Below are 21,481 nucleotides of genomic sequence, written 5' to 3' on the forward strand. Positions count from 1 at the left end.
CTGGCCGAGACAGACACAAATGGGCAGAGTTTCTTTAACCCTGATGCACCCGTTCACCTATCAGTGAATAGGCACCTGGGAGTTAAGACAGCTGCGCTCTGGGAATGTGTGTGTGTGTGTGTGTGTTAGAGAGAAATATATGTAGTAGACATAATAAAAGGAAAGTAGATTGGTGAGAAAGGCGGGGTCCAAGAGCTAATAGCTCGATTCTGCAGGCACAAACTAGTAAATATATCACCTTCACACATCATAAATGAACACGATGGTAAGTTCATCAATGTCACCATTCAATTAGTTACATATATATATATATATATATATATATATATATATATATATATATATATATATATATATATATATATATATATATATATGTATATATGCATTTAACAAATCATGAAAATCTTGAAATGATGAAAGTGTTTAGTAAATACGTAAAATGCTGCGGAAGGCTTACTAATATAATGGAGCAATGATAACAAATTAATGATTTAAGTAGAAGTCATAACAAAAATCAAATGGTATATGAAAAATATTGTCCCAAATTTAATGAAGATACCATAATATCACATCAATTAATGAAGTGCGTGGTTTAAGCACTTTCGTATTTACTAACACATTTTCAGAAGGTTCTTCAGAATCCTTCTTGAAGATGTATTATTAAATACAAAAGTACTTAAGGAAATTCCTGTCTTAAACCTTCCTTCGTGGTCTGACATTGTCACATTGTTCATCACGTGGTAAGGTCTTCGTGATTTACACGCACACACACACACACACACACACACACACACACACACGCACACACACACACACACACACACACACACACACACACACACACACACACACACACACACACACACGGAATGTAAATGGAATGCACTAGGAAGTGATGTGGTGGAGGCTGACTCCATACACAGTTTCAAATGTAGATATGGTAGAACCCAGTAGGCTCAGGAATCTGTACACCAGTTGATTGACGGTTGAGAGGCGGGACCAAAGAGCCAGAGCTCAACCCCCGCAATCACAATTAGGTGAGTACACACACACACACACACATGAGGTCTACGCGTGTCGTGTGAAAATTATTGAAGCTTGTTAGGGGTCTCTGTTGTGTGTGGATTATTGAGTGTCGGGGTGACAAGGTTATTGGTGGTGATATATTGAAGCTGAAGTAATTATGACTCCGAACTAAAGGGGAGAGTGTCCCCTTGGGAAGGCTCACACTACTTGGAGAGGAGGGAGGGGGAATTACCAGGGGGGGGGAACGCCAAGCCATTACGACTATAGAGCACTTGGAAAGGGTCAGGATAAGTATTTGAGATGGGACGGGGTGGAAAGGAATGATGCCCAACCACTTGGACGCTCGGGGATTGAACGCCGACCTGCATGAAGCGAGATTGTCTCTCTACCGTAGGATCATCTCAGTTTTAGGACACCTTCTCTTCAAACTGTGTAAAGGTTCAGTTTAAACATGTCGACGCTTCAAGCTGGCTTTTCTGGTTAAGTATTCCATCCACTGGATGGAATACTTAACAATTCTTATTCCGAGTATTCCATTCACTGGAATACTTTCTCTCGTCACATCTCCATGACGACGTTGGCCTTACCGTCTCCACTCGTAACATCTCGTCGTAAATCTGATCATTCTAAACATGCAAAACATTCTAAGCATTTCGATTTTTTCACTTACATGTTCCGCCTCTTTTAATACGAGGTCTGGCTCGCTCAGCCAGATCTCTTTGCTCAGTCATATCCATTGTAGCGATCCTCTCCTCTCTCTCTCTCTCTCTCTCTCTCTCTCTCTCTCTCTCTCTCTCTCTCTCTCTCTCTCTCTCTCTCTCTCTCTCTCTCTCTCTCTCTCTCTCTCTCAACGGTCCTTCGTTAGGCGGACACTCCACACTGTTTATTGCACTACTGGTTTACCATCAGTAATGTACGACTCCCTGAAAACTTCTTTGTGCAGGTTTCTGAGAGCCGCATGAATAGTCGCGAGCTTCGCATACACCGGAAAAATGGACCTCCAGTCCCCACATTTAAGCAGTTTCATTATAGTGGCTCGGTGCTGCGGTCTCCTGATCACCGCCGGATTCTGACACATGTATATTAAGGGGGTGGGACTTAGTATTGGTTCCTAACGTATTGAAGTTTTTCCTTCTCTCGATTCTGATCTCTTCATCCCTTTCTTTTTTTGTCTTCGGAGATGAAGGTGACACGTGGATTCGTGCTTCTAGTGTTTTAGACGCTGTGGGTGAGACAGTCTTGCAATACACAAGTCGGAGAAGGAAGAATATGTGGGGCTGGAGAACGCATTGGAAGCTGGAAACGCTAATGAGTCAAAGAACATGCAAGAAAAATGCTTGTACCTTGAACGCGGGGTTTTGATTTATTTAGATATTTTTAAATTTGCCAAGAAGGACGAGTTTATTGGGCAGCGCCACCCATGCTGTAAGTTAATATACCGTCATTGCAGCGTGTACAACACCTACAATAGGAAGAAAACCCGAGACACAATCCATAATGACTGGAATTGCCAGCTGCAACCACATTGTACCAGCGTACAGATTGACTGATTTGTTCTCCACTCGTCCTTTCCTCAGTTACCTCGTCACGGTGAATGTGGCCTCGCGATGCCTCGATGGTCTCGATGATGTCAGGTTAAGGTCTCTAGCGTGTAGAAGAGTCTTGAGAATGAAGTATTCAATATGGTCTCCTTCAGCGCCCTCAGCAGCTACAAGGGGAAAATCACCAATACAGGAAGTCGTGAACGTCACCTATTAGTCCGCAACTTTAAGGCCAGATTTGACAGAGAATTCGAACGCCGGTGAAAGTTACCTTATAACGCCCCAGATACAACACGTAGGCGGGACCTGAGCCTCACTATCCCGTACTCAGTGTTAGGTAAGCACTTTGAGGGAGGAAGGAAGGGGGAGGAATGACTGGAGGCGTGGGAGAGGGGGTATTAGGTGACCCTTAGTGGGGAGATGGGGCGCCTGTGTGGGGGGAATAGGGGGTTGAGCGGGGGGGGGGCGGGGTTGAGGAAGAGGGTGTCCAGGGATAACAAGTTTGGCGCCGTAAAGCAATTAGTGAGTGCCAGGAGGGCGGCACAACTGCCTTAACACCCGCGCTCCTATTACTCTAATTTGTCTTGTCTCTTACTTATTTCTTACTTATTTCTTTCTCTCTCTCTCTCTCTCTCTATATCTCTCTCTTGCTCTCTCTCTCTCTCTCTCTCTCTCTCTCTCTCTCTCTCTCTCTCTCTCTCTCTCTCTCTCTCTCTCTCTCTCTCTCTCTCTCTCTCTCTCTCTCTCTCTCTCTCTTGCTCTCTCTCTCTCTTGCTCTCTCTCTCTCTCTCTCTCTCTCTCTCTCTCTCTCTCTCTCTCTCTCTCTCTCTCTCTCTCTCTCTCTCTCTCTCTCTCTCTCTCTCTCTCTCTCTCTCTCTCTCTCTCTCTCTCTCTCTCTCTCTCTCTCTCTCTTGCTCTCTCTCTCTCTCTCTCTTGCTCTCTCTCTCTCTCTTGCTCTCTCTCTCTCTCTCTCTCTCTCTCTCTCTCTCTCTCTCTCTCTCTCTCTCTCTCTCTCTCTCTCTCTCTCTCTCTCTCTCTCTCTCTCTTGCTCTCTCTCTCTCTCTCTCTCTCTCTCTACACACATAAAATATCACACAGACACACACATATTCTCACACAAATAGTCCGCGTGGCGTAGTGGTTAAGACACTCGCCTGGCGTATCGCGAGCGCTTTGTTCTGGGTTCGGATCCGGGCAGGGGAGGATTTACATGGGCTTCCATCCTTATCTGTAGCCTCTCTTTAACCAACAGTAAAAATGGGTACCTGGTTGTCAAACGATTTGGCGGGTCGTATTCCAGGGAACATAGGATTAAGGACCTGCCTGAAACGCTACGCTTGCTAGTGGCTGTACAGTAACGTAAGAACTCTTGTAGATATAAACAAAAAAATACACACACACACACACACACATATACATAAACACATGAAATGTTCACACGTAATAATAACAAAACGAGGGGACATGGGTGGAAACTGGAAACCCAGATGAGTCACAGAGATGTTAGGAAGTTTTCCTTCAAAGCGAGAGTAGTGGAAAAATGGAATGCGCTTAAGGAGCAGGTTGTGGAAGTAAATATTATTCATAATTTTAAAACTAGGTATGATAGGGAAATGGGAACGGAGTCATTGCTGTAAACAACCGATGGCTCGAAAGGCGGGATCCAAGAGTCAATGCTCGATCCTGCAGGCACAAATAGGTGAGTACACACACACACACACACACACACACACACACACACACACACACACACACACACACACACACACACACACACACACACACACTATGTACTGAATTGTCTAACTAGTTTCAGTATCTGGCCCAAAGACCCATAATCCAAACATAACATATAAAATGTTACATTTACCATATTTTCCCCACCTTGTGCGTAGAGAAAATGTTGTGTCGAGGCAAGCTTGGCTGGAGCTCTCTTCCCCCCATCTCTCCCAATACCTATTTTTAGCCACTAATCTCTTATCAAGGTGTGTATGTTCCTGACCTCCGAGTATAAATGTCCCAGAGAAAGTTCTGAAGGACCTTTATCGCGAAGAAGGACGGTGTAATATGACTGTAGTGGCAGTAATAAGAGTGGGAGTGGTGGTAAAAACAGTGGTGGTAAAAACAGTGGTGGTGGCGGTATTGAACACAGGCAGCAGTGGTGATAGGTGGAGGTCAGGTTCAGGCCAGTAACCAGATGGGTGGCCACGTACACGAGCCTCCGGAGGAGGAGGAGATAATCCCACAATGCATTGCAATATCATGCAGCATTTAAACCTAAAATATATATATTTTTTATCTTTATTTAAGAAAATACAATATAAATACATACATAAATTTTACAAGGCAATACTACAAACCTAAAATAATTCAGACGGTTGACACTAATAAATAATAATAATAATAATAATAATTTAATAATAATTTTTATTTAGGCAAAGGTACATACATAAAGAGATTTTACAAAGTTTGTTGGCTTTATAGATAGAGCTAGTACATACAATGCCTAAAGCCACTATTACGCAAAGCGTTTCGGGCAGAATATTTTTATCTCTCTTGCTGTGAATTCTGAGCCACTGGAGTGGACGTTTCCAATGCGTTTGGGGGCTTAATTACGTTGCCTTATATTACATTTCGCAACATTGCGTTAAACTACGTTACGTTACGTTACGTTAATGTGGTGGGTCTTGGGTTCGCGCGCTTCAGTCCCCCCCGTAATTTTGTCCGTTGCAGCCACTAAAGAGAACGGGCGGTACTGGTAGACTACACTCTGGAGCTAACTTGACATTTTGACCTTTTCAGCTGAAACGTGTCAGAGTCCGGTTATGAAGTTACAGGTTATCACCAGCGCTTGATCTGTAAATCTTCTCACTCCGTCCGTCGCTTCTCTGCTATCACTGGGGGGCCAATTATTTGACAATTTAAGACTTATTGCCTATTAAATGATAATTGCCTATATGATGATAATTGCCTATAAGACAATTAATAATTGTTCTATATAAATGATAATTGCCTATAAGACAATTAATAATTGTTCTATATAAATGATAATTGCCTATAAGACAATTAATAATTGTCCTATAAAAATGATAATTGCCTATAAGACCTATGGCCTATTAAATGATCAAATAGGCCAATTATTTGATAATTTAAGACAATTATCATGAACTATCGTGGACGAGGCTAGCAGACTTAGAGGCGGAAATAACAGGTGGACAAAGAACAAAATTTGAGAAGACATAGAAACGGAGAAAGATTGACGTACTTGCAAAAAGACAAAGACAAAACAAAAACATAGGGAACTTGAGCATGAGAGAAGGCTATGTAACTCAGGTTTTGGGGTCGACGGTCGTTTTCTTAGTCGTTTCTTGGATGTTTATGCATGTGTGTCTAGGGTTCGTGGCAACGGGTTTGGGGTAGTATGCCGGTGAGGGTGAGATGGTGGGTGGGTGATGGTGGTGGAATTAAGATAGGTAGCAGGCTGTGTGAAATGATTGTGGTGTGTTGGGATTGTGGGTTACTTAGCTGGATTAGGAATAGATTCGTGTGGGTGATGGAAGGTGTGTGTGTGGGTCTGGGCCTGCTACCAGCTTTTCCACGCTCTGGATCGGAGGCCATATTCCTGACAGGGATGTCTTTCAGGACTCTTTCCTTCGTGTCGTGAGCTTTGACAAAAAGACGTTGCAGCAGAACATCTGGGATGCTCTAATACACATCTAGAGCGCTTCTTCTCATTGTATCTTTCAGCTTACTTGAGACACTATTTCCAGTGAACCCATATTTCACATTCATTGAGTCTTACAATTACATGAATTCTAATTCCCCTAAAGTACACTTTCTCACACCACCTTCTCCCTGCTAAACCTCAGAGCATTCAAACTTCCTGAAGTCTTGAAGGCTCCTGCATCACCTGGGTAGGCTCAGATACATTCTGATTTCCTCCAATCTTGTAGGATCCTACATAACCTAGGAAGGCTCAGATACTATAGTTCCCTCTGTATTCTTGGCTTTGAAAATTTTCACAGAGGCATTAGAGAACTGTTATGCATGGTCATTGCCTAACTCAACTGCCACATATTTTATCTTCACATAAAATTTCCGGAATTTTCCTAATTGAAAATGTGTGAAATTTGCACAATAGTAAATGTGTGGAGTTTACCCTTCAACAAATTTGTGGTTAAAAATTCTTTCTGTGCACATAACTAATAAGGTTTTTGCCTATACATTTTCCAATTAAATTGATTACCAGTCGAGAGACAGACAAGTAGAGCACAATTGCTTGTATTTAAATTTAAATTAGATTCAGTTCGAAATTCCGTCACACACACGGCTAGAATTAACCTCATGGCTAATTGGATGAAATCATCAGCAGATTATCTACATAAAAGAACTAATTTCCGATGTGTTGGCACCATAATGTCCGAGACCCAACATGCCCGAAGCTTTTCAATTAGTGGGATCTGACGTACCGAGACCACAAAGGCACTGAGACCCGCCCCCCAACCCCTCGCTCCGCCTAGCCACTCAAAGACCTCTCAATTGACATTATTCAACAGTGTAGACTCAACCGCAAAGTATAATTTTCTGATCAGTTCTCGTTGTCCCGGCTCTACATAACTACGCGTATCTTGTGTATTTTTGTCCTGTTTCACGTAGAGTTTTTTGGTAATTTTACGAAGAAATTAGGACGATGTTATGAAGAACATCAGCCTAGCAAAACATTTCTCGCTGAGCTTCGTAATGGGAAAACATCAGCGCTCTTCGTCAACACCATTACGCAGGATCAAAAGTTCCGAGGTTATGTGTGATTTATATTCTGTATATACAAACAAAAATGTTTATATGTTCGTCTACGGCTGGAGAGCAGACGCTTGCGGCTAGTCTCACTCAACTTTGCTGGAGGACAGTAGAAGTGTAGGTTACAAACATAGGTGGGCAGGGGATGGGTCGGCCCTATTGCTCTCATTAATAGGTCAGCAGCTCCAATGGCAATCCCCCACCCTTTCCTTTGCAATTGGTGCAAATGGGACTGAACTAGGAATGGTACTAGAAGTTCAGAACTATCATTAGTACTAGAAGTAAAGTGGTACAGTAGTAATAGGAGTACTAGCAGAGTATACCATCATATATTAGAATTTTCTGTAAAGTCAGATCTACGTTAGGTTGGAATAGGCGTTGTGAATTTATTTTTTGCATTTGCAGTACGTGAGTGAAGCATTTAGGGAAGTGCACTTCGAACATAGGATGCGAACGAAGCCCTTTTCAATAAAAGATTGAATGTAATCAGTTTTGAGTCATGCGAAAAGTGTTTTTATTCACAAAGAGGAGGAGGAAGAAGGTAGCCAAGGATGGATTTACACCTCGTGAAGCCCTGTGGGAAGCTGTAGGGGCCCTATTTGGCAACTGTTTTCACAAAAAATAAGGTCGTGTAAGAACTGAACTTGGCAAGAATGCCGGCATGATGCATCACAAACCCGTGCGGGGTGGAGGAAGGGTTGCAACTTTAGAACTTAATAAATATGACTTTAACTATTCAGTCGGAAGAAATTTAGTAAGAGGATAGCAATCCTGGCTACTCGTTCCTAGTAAGTCGAATAAGTGAATGTATAACATTCCTGCAAATAAAATACTCTTGAAAACTTGCAATTGTTAGAAAATTAAATGTAAATCGCAAACTATAATAAAACTGAAAAAATTAAATACATCTGATACTGAAAGGTCCGTTCTTGAAAACTTGCAATTGTTAGAAAATTATATGTAAATTGCAAACTATATTAATAAAACTGAAAAAAAATTAAATACATCTGATACTGAAAGATCCGTTCAGAATAGCCCGTGTTACTTGGAACTTTTTGTTCCAGGCAGCGAATCTTTAACAACAACATCCGTTCAGAGTATGAGTCCCAAATCTGTAGCTTGATTAGCTTATACCTAAATCCGGCCCTTGGGGCAGCTGCCTAATAACCCAGATTTTTGTCAATGTTTCACCTTTTTATTTCAGATAATACCCCCCCCCCCCCTCCCAAGCTGATGATGACCCCCTGATAACCTTTCAATAATTTTAACGTATTGTGCAGTCAAAAACCACATTTTCAAATAATAAAATTATTATTAAATAATGTAATTACGTGTACAGTTAGGCCTAGAGTAGCTTAGGTTGGGTGTTTCGGTCCTGTTGGTAATTATTTATGTGTAGGATCTATACCTATTCTACCCTACCTATCTTGTATTGCCCAAACAATCCTACCCCATTTGCCTTACCTCTCGCGACGTCCTCTTAAAACTACTTGCCCAGAATCTGTAAATTTCAGTATTAAAATTTCGTTTAGAGCTCTGATTATTTGTTTCTTTTTCTGTATAGATATTTTATGATAAATGTTATTTAGTATTATTTTTAGTATACTATATTTTTTTATTTATATAATATAATATTAGTATGCTATTTTTATTAGTATATTTATTAAAATTATTATTTTTATATTTAGTATTATTTTTAATTTTATTATTATTTATTAGTATTATTTTTAATTTTATTATTATTTATCAGTATTATTATTATATTTTAGCTTATTTTTTAGTAAGCTAAGTTCTTTTTTCTTCTCTCTACCGGAAGCCTAATCTTCATTCTTCAGTTTCTGAGTCTGGATTTTATCTTGGTCGTTTTCGTTCTTTTGCTTTGTATATTTTGCCGCGTTTCTCCCAACCTTTCGTGAACAGACCGTATTTTGCGGTCCAATCTTCTTCTATTTTCTGACTATACCTTTGGTATCTCTGAGAGAATCAGCTGGTGTCTCCGTTTGGTAAACATGCCGACCGCTCTTGTAGTCACCCATTTTGGTGCACCGCCACTCCTTGCCCTCCACCACTACTACCACCAGCCATCTGTTCCACCACCACCATCAGCCATCTGGATCACCATCATTACCACCCTCCAATACCGCCTCTATCACCTTCCACCACTACCAATCATCTAAAACACCACTGCTACCACCCTCAACCACCGCCACTACCAACCATTTGAACCACGGCCACTAACACCCCACCTACCACCACTGCCACCCATGAAGATGGGAAAGGAAGTATGGGAATCAGTAGTCATCTACACCAGTATTCGAAAGCAAATGCAGGAATCAGAAAGATAAAAATATCTGGGAATGGATACATTTCCAACACTAACAACGGGGGTACACATAAACAGAGTAACATCGGCAGCATATGAGAAGCTGGTAGACATTTGATACGTCATTTAGAAACCTAAATAAAGACTCTTTGAATGCAATCAACATACCCCTATTACAGATCAATATTAGAACATGCAGCACCGCATGGAATCCGTACCTTGCGAAGCATAAAACCAATATTGAAAAATAACAGAATTTTGCAACACGATTAATGTCAGAACAAAGAGAGTAAAGCTTTGGGGATAGGTTAAGGAAACTACATCTTATATCCATAGAGAAGGAACAGAGGAGACATGATTACAGCATACAAGATTCTGAGGGAAAATAAGCCGGTGGACAAGCACAGCCTCTTTAAATTGAGCGAAAATAGGACAAGAGAACATAGGTGGACACTGGAAATGCAAATGGCTGGAAGAAGTATGAGGAAATACTCGTACCCAGTACCGGGTGGTCAACAAGATAAATGCAATGAAATAAACATTTGAGGCAGCTATTTCCGTTCGCCACTTTAAGACCAGACTCAACAAAGTATTCGAGCTACAGTAAAGTTAAATTATGAAGCATTTCGTACACCAAGGCTGGTTAGCTGCCACGAGGAGCTAGTCTTGCCTACCCCGGAGTTATTGTTAGGTAAGCCCCTACCATCACCAATTAGCAATTCCACCCACCACCACCACTGTCACTATCACGACCACCAACCACCATCATTCTATAAGCAATCATTCCTCCATTCACCAACGCCACCACCCTTAATGAAATCTAATCATCCCACTTCCCACCGACCTGCTCCTGATCACCACCACTGCCACCCACCCTCACCTACACCCACCCACCATCACCTACACCCACCCACCATCACCTACACCCACCCATCATCACCTACACCCACCCACCATCACCTACATCCACCCACCATCAGCTACATCCACCCATCATCACCTACACCCACCCACCCACCATCACCTACACCCACCCACCATCACCTACACCCACCCATCATCACCTACACCCACCCACCATCACCTACACCCACCCACCATCACCTACACCCACCCACCATCACCTACACCCACCCATCATCACCTACACCCACCCACCATCACCTACACCCACCCATCATCACCTACACCCACCCACCATCACCTACACCCACCCACCATCACCTACACCCACCCACCTTTCCCTACACCCACCCACCATCACCTACACCCATCCACCACCACCTACACCCACCCACCATCACACCCATCCACCATCGCCTACACCCATCCACCACCGCCTACACCCATCCACCACCGCCTACACCCATCCACCACCACCTACACCCATCCACCACCACCTACACCCATCCACCACCACCTACACCCACCCACCATCACCTACACCCACCCACCTTCACCTACACCCACCCACCTTCACCTACACCCACCCACCTTCACCTACACCCATCCACCTACAGGGAAACACCAATAAATCCCCGGAGCACTGATATCAGTACCCGTTCCTCAACCAGCCGGGTGCTCGGACCCCAGCCGCTGTATTGTGCTTCACCGCCTGGTCGATACCTGCCATTGGGACAACTTGGCGGCTTCGTTGACCGCGTCTACAGTGTCAGGGCGTGCACGACCAGGACGTGCACGACGAGGACGTGCACGAAGAGGATGTGCACGACTGAGGAACGTTGGGTGGAGTGCCAATGGTTGTGGAGGCCATGTGAGGACACACAAGATATGTTGCAACTGCATATGTTGACTAGCAACACGTGTGCACACCGCAGGAGTAATAACACTGATGTGTTATTACGTGCAGTGGAGTATTAATATGTGCAGTTGGGATTACTGGTTCGAGTGAACAGTTATTTCATTCGCCTGGGTGACATTACATGCAGTGAACTTTTATTATGAACACTACGATGTTAATACGTGAGACGTGATCACGCTACGAGGTGTTCGGTGCTATTAAGAACATAGAGCTGCTGTTACGTGCAATTAGGCCTTAATACATTGAATTGTGTGTTATTGCGATCATTTCAATGGGAGACCTCTGGCCGTCCAGGTTCGAATCCTCGAAGGATCATAGAGTTTGTAGTGATTTACAGCTTCGGAACCATTAAATATTTAACTCATATATATATATATATATCTCACGTATATAATATATATTTGGAAATTTATGTCTGCTTATCTATTTGAGGTTGGAAGCCAAATGCTTGGGGCTACATTCACCCAATTATTTTCTATTAATTGCTGTTGGGCACGTGCCCAACATAGGCGGGTCGGGATTGGTGTCAAAGAAAACTGCACCAAGTCACATTGGGCCAACATCACCCACGTGGAGATCTCGCAATACTATATGACTCGACTCTGAATTATTATTATTGTTATTGTTGTTGTTGTTGTAATAATGGAAGCTGTATCCGCAGATCACGACAAAATTAAACAAATTAAAACCATAATATTTGCCCTTTAAACCCCCCAAAAAACGTGAAAAAACGAAATAGGGAAAAAGTGGAGGAGAAATATAGAGAGGGGAGGATGATGGGGGTATATTGGGAAGAAAAATGAGGGGGGTATGAGGGGGTAAATTCTGTAGGGGGATATAGAGACCCGGGTACCCCCATCTATTATATATATATATATATATATATATATATATATATATATATATATATATATATATATATATATATATATATATATAATATAAATATAGGTTGAGGGTTCCTCGGTAAATGAGAAAATTGTAAGGGTTCTTTAAATGATCAAAATAGCCGACAATTACTCAGGCATAACTCGTAGTCAAAACGGAGCCACAACATCCACAAAACTTCCCGTATTAATGTCTCCAAAAAAAAATCAAATACCATATACATATTCGATACAGCATCATCGTTCCTGATTCATTTTTTCTGATGTCCACCTGGAGGAATGTAAACGAGGAACACATTGCAATATATAAATATGAAATATATTTGCATATAAAGAGCACGTGTATAGTGCAATTAATGACCACGTAGTCTTTAACATGGCATTATTACGCTCTGAGTTAATGGACCGTTGTAATTTGTATTGAAATTAGTATTTCTTTTTTATATGGCAAATGATTATTTAGGATGAAAATCGAGCTCACACCTATGAAGGAATTAGATAAATAGTGTAAAATTGATCGTGATATTACTATTGTGTCAAACGTGACCAGGAAGAGACACAATAAGAGAAATTAGGAAGGAAGGTACACAGAGTGATAAAGAAAGATGATAGAGATAGGCAGAGACCGAGGGAAGGGGAGCGGGTGAATCAGATTCAATTTGGAAAACTAATCTCAAAATTGCGTTGATGAAATTGAGGAAGAGACGCGCACGCCTTTCTCTCTGTCAATTAGCTGTTGACAGCGTCCACTGAATGTTGTCCGAATTGTGGCGTTTTTTATTAGATAAGTCTCCCCCTCTCTCCTGAGAGCCTCTGCCATCACCAACATCCTGCTCTTCCTTCAACACATTGACAACACTAAAACTCCACCATCAGCACCTTGACAACACTAAAACTCCACCATCAACACATTGACAACACTAAAACTCCACCATCAACACATTAACAACACTAAAACTCCACCATCAACACATTGACAACACTAAAACTCCACCATCAACACATTGACAACACTAAAACTCCACCATCAACACATTGACAACACTAAAACTCCACCATCAACACATTGACAACACTAAAACTCCACCATCAACACATTGACAACACTAAAACTCCACCATCAACACATTAACAACACTAAAACTCCACCATCAACACATTGACAACACTAAAACTCCACCATCAACACATTGACAACACTAAAACTCCACCATCAACACATTAACAACACTAAAACTCCACCATCAACACATTGACAACACTAAAACTCCACCATCAACACATTAACAACACTAAAACTCCACCATCAACACATTGACAACACTAAAACTCCACCATCGACAACATTCTACAGTGGCAACTCTAGCTACCCTCAACATCATCATTACCAGCACCAGCATACCACGGTATGAGTAGGAATGACTTACTGGTATCATCTGTTCCACCTAGTTACCAACGGTGTGGTGGTACCATCTGTGCGGCTTACGTACTTACGTGATCTGATCAACGTTAGTACTAACAGAGTGCTAATATCAACTGTCCGTCCTGGGGAACCAACGGTATCTCTTGCTAACTATGTGAACGTAGCACGTTATATGATAGCGAAGAATTACTGTTATCGAGCGGGACTTTAATCTTTACATTTTAAAAATAATACATATTACCATCGTTTAAAAAAAACACGTATCAAGTATTTATGTAATTGAATTGATTTTTTTCATATATGTACAAGTATTTATGTTTAAATAAATTAAATTATTTAAATTTCATAAAATGGTTGGACTCATATATACCTAATTGTGCCTAATTGGTTGGTATAAATGTTTAAATATACTTTTAGTCCTGTACTATGTTCAGGACTATAGTATAACTGGTGGTTGGTTATTAAGTTATTCTGGTGGCCTTAATAACCCTCTCGTGGTTGAAAAGGTTAAAAGCAATACACTAAATAAAAAAATTATAATTGGCTTAGTTTACGAAATTTTCAAATACATTATTCATTTACACAATGAAATAATAATAGGCTAACAGTGAGTATTATAATTATATCTATATGAGAGTATGACTGTTTGTCCGTGAAAGGTTAGAGGACAGACGTTAAGGGTTAGTCTCACCCAATTTTGAATGGTGATTGGTACAGGGTAGCTGACCAACATGGAGCACTGGGGTTGCTATATGGCTTATTGATCCTAGTTTTAAAGGCAGGTCGGCCCTCAAAGCGCAACTTTTGGTGCCTGAGTCGACTCAAGCACTTGGTCGACCTAGCACAATGGATCGAGACCCGTCCTACGGATTGACCCAGACTTTTAACTCTTAAATGAAGCAATCTTTTGGAGATGATCCGGTCATCCAGCAACGTATAATAAAGAAAATTTGCATGGCCCTGTTGACATGATGCCAAATAAATTGAATACATTTCTTGATAATTGTTTATTATTCAGTGATTTTAAGAGATACATTATAAAAAACAGGAGATTGAAATATAGGTATATTTTACTCTCACTTTATAGGTAACTAACATAAATATAACATGAAATCAAATAAATTGTGTACAGCCTCATCCTTTTACATTAATGGTTTCAAGAACTAGGCTTTGGAACATACAGCTCATGCAGCATGTATCTTATTCTAAATTGTATTCCAAATTGCAAATGCTTGTCTATTAGCCATCTTTTTGTGACTAATCCTTATACTAGCCTCACGTGTTGGGAATCCCTGCCTCCTATCCTGGCGCCAGATTCACGAAAGCACTTACGAACCTGTACATCGTTTCTCAATCTTTGGGGGCTTTGTTTACAATTATTAAACAGTTAATGAGCTCCGAAGCACCAGGAGGCTGTTTATAACAATAACAACAGCTGAATGGGAAGTTTTCATGCTTGTAAACTGTTTAATAAATGTAACCAAAGCCGTCAAAGATTGAGGAAAGATGTACACGTTCGTAAATGCTTTCGTGAATCTGGCCCCTGACTACGTGCCTAGTATCAGATATCGACATTTGTACCTATTTGGTAAAAATAAAATAAAGAAATTATGAGGCGGAGCGCAATATTACATCCTAAGATTCTGACGGTCACACTCGAACTGTGTTAATATTTCTACCGAGAACAACAGCATCTGCAGAAAAGGGGCATTGCGATGACCATCACCTACTGGGTTGATATGAACCAACAGATCGAAGGCATTAAAACATGAAGGACTGTAGTTAATTCGTTAGTCCCTTCCTGTATTTAAATAAACCATTAACTTCCTGTAATTAATTAAAACGTTAACTACAGGCAGGGAACCAGTTAGATTAAATACTTGTCGCTAGGCTCCCGGCGAGCGTGACACTAACTACGGGCTAGAACCCAGTTAGGTGAAATTCTTGAAGAACTTCAACATTGTGCTTTAGAAATGGTACATTGAGTTTGAAATGATTGACCCCGCTTTTTTCAACAGAGAGTTCCGCTGTACTAATTAATCGGATTGTCGAAATATAATGGCAATCATCACATTAATTATTCCTTTTTTTCCAATATCAGCTTGCAAAGCAGCTCGAGACTTCATTTGCATTATCTCTTTGACGAGAGGGGATCCCTGCTGGATATTATCCGGTTTAACACTATAATCGTTAACGAGAAAAAATGAATTTTGTACCATACATTCCCATCTACAAAATGTGTATTTATATTTGCTAATTAATCATGAAACCTTGTTTACATGATTAATTTTACACACACACACACACACACACACACACACACACACACACACACACACACACACACACACACACACACACACACAGTATATAGTGGCAGACAGGAAAGAGGGAGAAATTTATCGGGTGAAAGGGCCAAATCATTACAACTGTATAGCATTTGGATGGGGTCACGACAAGGATTTGAGATGGGGAATGGGGGCAAGGAATATTGCCCAACCACTTGGACGGTCGGGGATTGAGCGCCGACCTGCACGAAGTGAAACCGTCGCTCTACCTTCCAACCCAAGTGGTTGAACAGTGGCAGACAGGAGAAGATCAAGAGATGGGAGAAGATACAACTAGGTATTCATTGACCGGGACATGAGTAAGGAGGAAAGAGGAGAAGATACAACTAGGTATTCATTGACCGGGACATGAGTAAGGAGGAAAGATGAGGAAACTAAGAGAAATAAAGGGAAAAAGCGAAGGAAAATAGAAAGAGGAACAGGAAATGGAGTTATGGGGGAAGAAGAAGCAAAAAGCAAAAGTAGTATAAAACAATGAGGAGTAAAGCAGTTAGCTTCGGCACTCACACGCTTGGGCTCCAGGGGCCAGATTCACGAAAGCACTTACGCAAGCACTTACGAACCTATACATATTTTCTCAATCTTTGGCGGCTTTGTTTACAATTATTAAACATTTAATGAGCTCCGAAGTACCAGGAGGCTGTTTATAACAATAACAACAGTTGTTTGGCAAGTTTTCATGCTTGTAAACTGTTTAATTACTGTAACCAAAGCCGTCAAAGATTGAGGAAAGATGTACACGTTCGTAAGTACTTACGTAACTGCTTCGTGAATCTGGCCCCAGGGTTCGAGACCCATACAGCCCCTGGTGACTGTCAGCGTAATGTAAACGAGGACAATAAAAAAAATGGATCTTATCACAACTAGCGAGTAAAGAGACTAGGAATGAGATCTTAAGAATATAGAAGACGGTTATCGCACCAACCAGACCTCTCCTTATTTTGAGCAACCTGGCCTTGGTATTATGTAGCGTTAGAATCCTCTATGTCTACCAAACTTTACGGTAGGTAAATCACACAAAAGATGCCTACAATAATGTCAAAAATGTTCTCTGTAAAACTTGCTCAATTTTTCCTGGGGATTTTCCTTTCAAAATCTAATTCCCCGCCAAGAATGCCTTCGATGTAAGTTCTTTGAAAATTTATGTTTAATAATGTCTTCATCCGTAGCGCGGTGGCCCTCGTAACTTTACACCGCAACGATATTTGCATTCCTTAGGTCCCAGCGCTTCCTGGAACCTAGCAGTTCCAGCGCCTCCTGGAACCTAGCAGTTCCAGCGCCTCCTGGAACCTAGCAGTTCCAGCGCCTCCAGGACCATAGGAGTTCCAGCGTTTCCAGGACCATAGCAGTTCCAGGAGACTAGCAGTTCCATCGCTTCCAGGAGATTAGCAGTTCCAGCATTTCCAGGACCATAGCAGTTCCAGGGCTTCCAGGTGAATAGCAGTTCCAGCATCTCTAGGATCATAGCAGTTCCAGCGCTACCAGGAGATTAGCAGTTCCAGCGCCTCCAGGACCCTAGCAGTTCCAGCGCTTCCAGGAGACTAGCCTCCATGAGTCCAGTAGTTCCAGTGCCTCTAGGAGCCTACCAATTCCAGTGCCTGTAAAAGTCTAGTAGGGAGATTATATAGTGGTTCATAAATTGTGACTGTGGACGGTAGAGCGACGGTCTCTCTACATGCAGGTCGGCGTTCAATCCCCGACCATCCAAGTGGTTGGGCACCATTCCTTCCTCCCGTTCCATCCCTAATCCTTTCCCCTGACACCCCTTCCCAGTGCTATATAGGCCGTTACGTCTATATTGTCGTAATGGTTTGGCGCTTTCCCCTGATACTTTCCCGTCCCTTCTCTCTCTCTCTCTCTCTCTCTCTCTCTCTCTCTCTCTCTCTCTCTCTCTCTCTCTCTCTCTCTCTCTCTCTCTCTCTCATAAAGTGACCCTCCTCATTTTTCAATAACAGCCGCGTCATCTTAATCTAAGCCTTCTCGTCCAACTAACATTAAAACTTCACGACCCTTCTAAAATTAACTTCCTAAGATAATCCCATTAATCACCTATTACATTATTCCTATGCCCCTTCATGTAATCCCCTGAGGGTAATCTACACCCCTGTCCTAGGCATACCTCGTTGTTCCTAATATAATCCAAATTTATTACTAGGATTCCTGTCTGTGTCTTTTTAATGTAATCCCCTGAGGCGGGAGGGGGTCCCCTTCTGGCTACGCTAGGCGTATCTCACAATATAAGCAATATTGCGTAAAGTAGAGAAGTACCAAAATGAGAATGGGATTTATTTAGTAAATAACGACTCGCGTTAGGCTTTATCCAATTTAACAAGGCGATATTTTGTTCTCTTAAATAGATGGTAAGGGCTCAGCTTGGTGTGTGTGTGAGTCTATACATTCTTGTCAGGACTTTGTGCTCTCTTCAACTGCAATGTATTGAACTGTAACGTTTGTTCCAAATATTTTTAGTAATAATCATAATGTTAAATTGGATATCTGGATCCAATCTAACATAGGTGGAGCTCTGCTGAATTTTTTTTTTTTTTCGTGTAGATGAAAATGCAGAATCTGCATTTTCTGCTCTGAAATAAAACGCATTTAGTGAGTGACACGTCGTAGAGGAGCAATAAAACAAGTGCTTTACACATTTAAAAACTTGTAATCTAGCACATGAGGCGAGGTTAAGCACACCATTACCACTTGGCATTTAATTTCATTTATTACAGAACAACCAGTTATAGATTACAGTTGTTGTGAAAATTTGTATTCAGCTTAACAAGGGTTGTAACAACGGAGCTGCAGCGAATCTTCGTACTATTGGCGCTTGATATATTTAATTTCTGTAGTTTGGGAAGACCAGATTGCTGTGGTGGTTTGAGTGAGGTGGAGGTGTCGACGACGACGAGGCAGCAGGTGGTGGCGGCAAGGGCGAGGCAGCAGGTGATGGCGGCGAAGGCGAGGCAGCAGGTGGTGGCGGCGAAGGCGAGGCAGGTGGTGGCGGCAACACTGTTAGAGCAGCAGGTGGCGACGACGAGGGCGAGGCAACAGGCGGCGGCGAAGCTGGCGAGGCAGCAAAGGGCTCGTTACGACCCTGTTAGGGGCAGCAGGTGACGACTACGAGGCCTCAAACAAAACACTGCATCTCTGGGCAACAGTCAGGAAACGGGAGGGTGGAGTCGCCATCGACGGCCGCACACTCCGCCTCAATTACTCCGCACCTGAAGGAACAACAGCTAAAATAAAACCTTACAGTAACAAAAGACGATGTTTATTACCCGTCAACCCCCTGTTCTAGTGACTCACTAGTGGTCACTAGTGACTTACTTGTGGTCACTAGTGGCTTACTTGTGGTCACTAGTGACTTACTTGTGGTCACTAGTGGCTTACTTGTGGTCACTAGTGGCTTACTTGTGGTCACTAGTGACTCACTAGTGGTCACTATTGGCTTACTTGTGGTCACTATTGGCTCAGCTATAATCACTAGCGTCTCAGCTATAGTCACACGCATCCCGAACTTAGCATGAGAAAAAGGCAGTCACCATTTTGTATATATCATTCTCTCTCTCTCTCTCTCTCTCTCTCTCTCTCTCTCTCTCTCTCTCTCTCTCTCTCTCTCTCTCTCTCTCTCTCTCTCTCACCGGTCGGAGTCTTATCTCTCTCTCTCTCTCTCTCTCACCGGTCGGAGTCTTATCTCTCTCTCTCTCTCTCTCTCACCGGTCGGAGTCTTATCTCTCTCTCTCTCTCTCTCTCTCTCTCTCTCTCTCTCTCTCTCTCTCTCTCTCTCTCTCTCTCTCTCTCTCTCACCGGTCGGAGTCTTCACAAATACTTACGAAGTTATCTGAGCGTAGATGCCGTCAACCAGACGCAGGCACCTGACTACTTCACACAGCCCGGGGGCCTGCGTGTCTTCGGTGAAGGAGTAACTAGCTCCTTCGTACAAACACCTCTCCGGATCCTCTGAAAGTATCGTACGACCGTTTCATTTGTTGACGTGTATAAACAGTGTATATACAGTGTTATACAGTACACAGAGAGGTATACACTGGGTATGCAAGTGTGTGTATATATATATAGTGTAAGTATACGAGACACAGATATTGGATGAGATATACATAAACACACAGATATATCAGACACATTTATACATGTGTATGTCTTTATACATTATACATACATCCATATACACATACTAGACAGGGTATGACAGTGCAGGGTGCCCAGTAGACCCGGCGAGTGGGTTTATACCCTGCACACACATAGGTCGACTTGGTAGCATTCTACCAGAAACAAATCAAAGAATATGTTGAGCAGTAATGGTAATATATGGGAGCATATACGGCATCACGGAGTATGGCAACACCTCCTAGCTCTGTCTGTTTCTCCCTCTGTGTCTGTCTCTCTCTGTGTCTGTTTCCCTCACTCTGTGTCTCTGTCTCTCTCTCTCTCTGTCTGTCTCTGTATGTCTGTCTGTCTCTTTCTCTCTCTCTCTCTCTCTCTCTCTCTCTCTCTCTCTCTCTCTCTCTCTCTCTCTCTCTCTCTCTCTCTCTCTCTCTCTCTCTCTCTCTGTCTGTCTCGATCTTGTTATGTTGTCTGTGTCTCAGTCTTTCTGGTTGTGTCTATCTCTATCTGTGTCTATCTCTATTTGTGTCTATTCCTATCTGTATTTATCTCTATCTTTGCCCCTTTCTCTCTCTGTCTTGTGCAATTTTGACGCAGTATGTTTAATTTAAAGAAAACGTATGTAACTATATGAAACCGTCGTGGCCAGGGTTCGAACCCAGCTTCCTCGATTCTTAACCGATGTAGAACACTGCGCTCCAGAACCCACGTACATAATATGTCTATCCACCTGTCGTTTCTCGCCAAGAATAATTTAATTGAGCTGACAGATTGCACAATCTTACCTGGATCTAATTCAGCTCCAGCGATAAACATCGCTGCCACGGAGAGGCCCACAGTAGCCAGTAGAAGCACGAGGGTGAGCAGTCTCGCTGCCATGCTGTTGGAGTGAGTGCTGGAACGAGTGTGGTGTGGCTAGATGGTGGACCCTCCTTCTCTATGCATGCTCAGGGGGAGCAACTTGCCAGCTTATATAACCAAGCTGACACCAACCCTGCCCTCTCTCTCTCTCTCTCTCTCTCCCTCTCTCTCTCTCTCTCTCTCTCTCTCTCTCTCTCTCTCTCTCTCTCTCTCTCTCTCTCTCTCTCTCTCTCTCTCTCTCTCTCTCTCTCTCTCTCTCTCTCTCCCTCCCTTCCTCTCTCTATCCACCTTGTGTGTAGTGATGCCTCCAGACACATCACTCACCTTGTGC

At 42.4% G+C, this 21,481-nt stretch overlaps 1 protein-coding gene across 1 annotated transcript; it reads right to left on the bottom strand.

Moving 5' to 3' along the window:
- Nucleotides 1-18,870: 18,870 nt before the first annotated feature.
- LOC123760539 (U-scoloptoxin(16)-Ssd1a) lies at nt 18,871-21,237 on the bottom strand. Its single transcript, XM_045746230.2, has 3 exons — nt 21,075-21,237; nt 20,001-20,127; nt 18,871-19,388 (listed from the first exon to the last, which is right to left on the bottom strand). Exons 1-3 carry the CDS (start codon nt 21,166-21,168, stop codon nt 19,295-19,297), a joined length of 315 nt encoding a protein of 104 aa, XP_045602186.2. The 5' UTR covers nt 21,169-21,237; the 3' UTR covers nt 18,871-19,294.
- Nucleotides 21,238-21,481: the final 244 nt, after the last annotated feature.

The sequence above is a fragment of the Procambarus clarkii genome, chromosome 39 (genome assembly GCF_040958095.1).
Source record: "Procambarus clarkii isolate CNS0578487 chromosome 39, FALCON_Pclarkii_2.0, whole genome shotgun sequence".
NCBI lineage: Eukaryota > Metazoa > Arthropoda > Malacostraca > Decapoda > Cambaridae > Procambarus > Procambarus clarkii.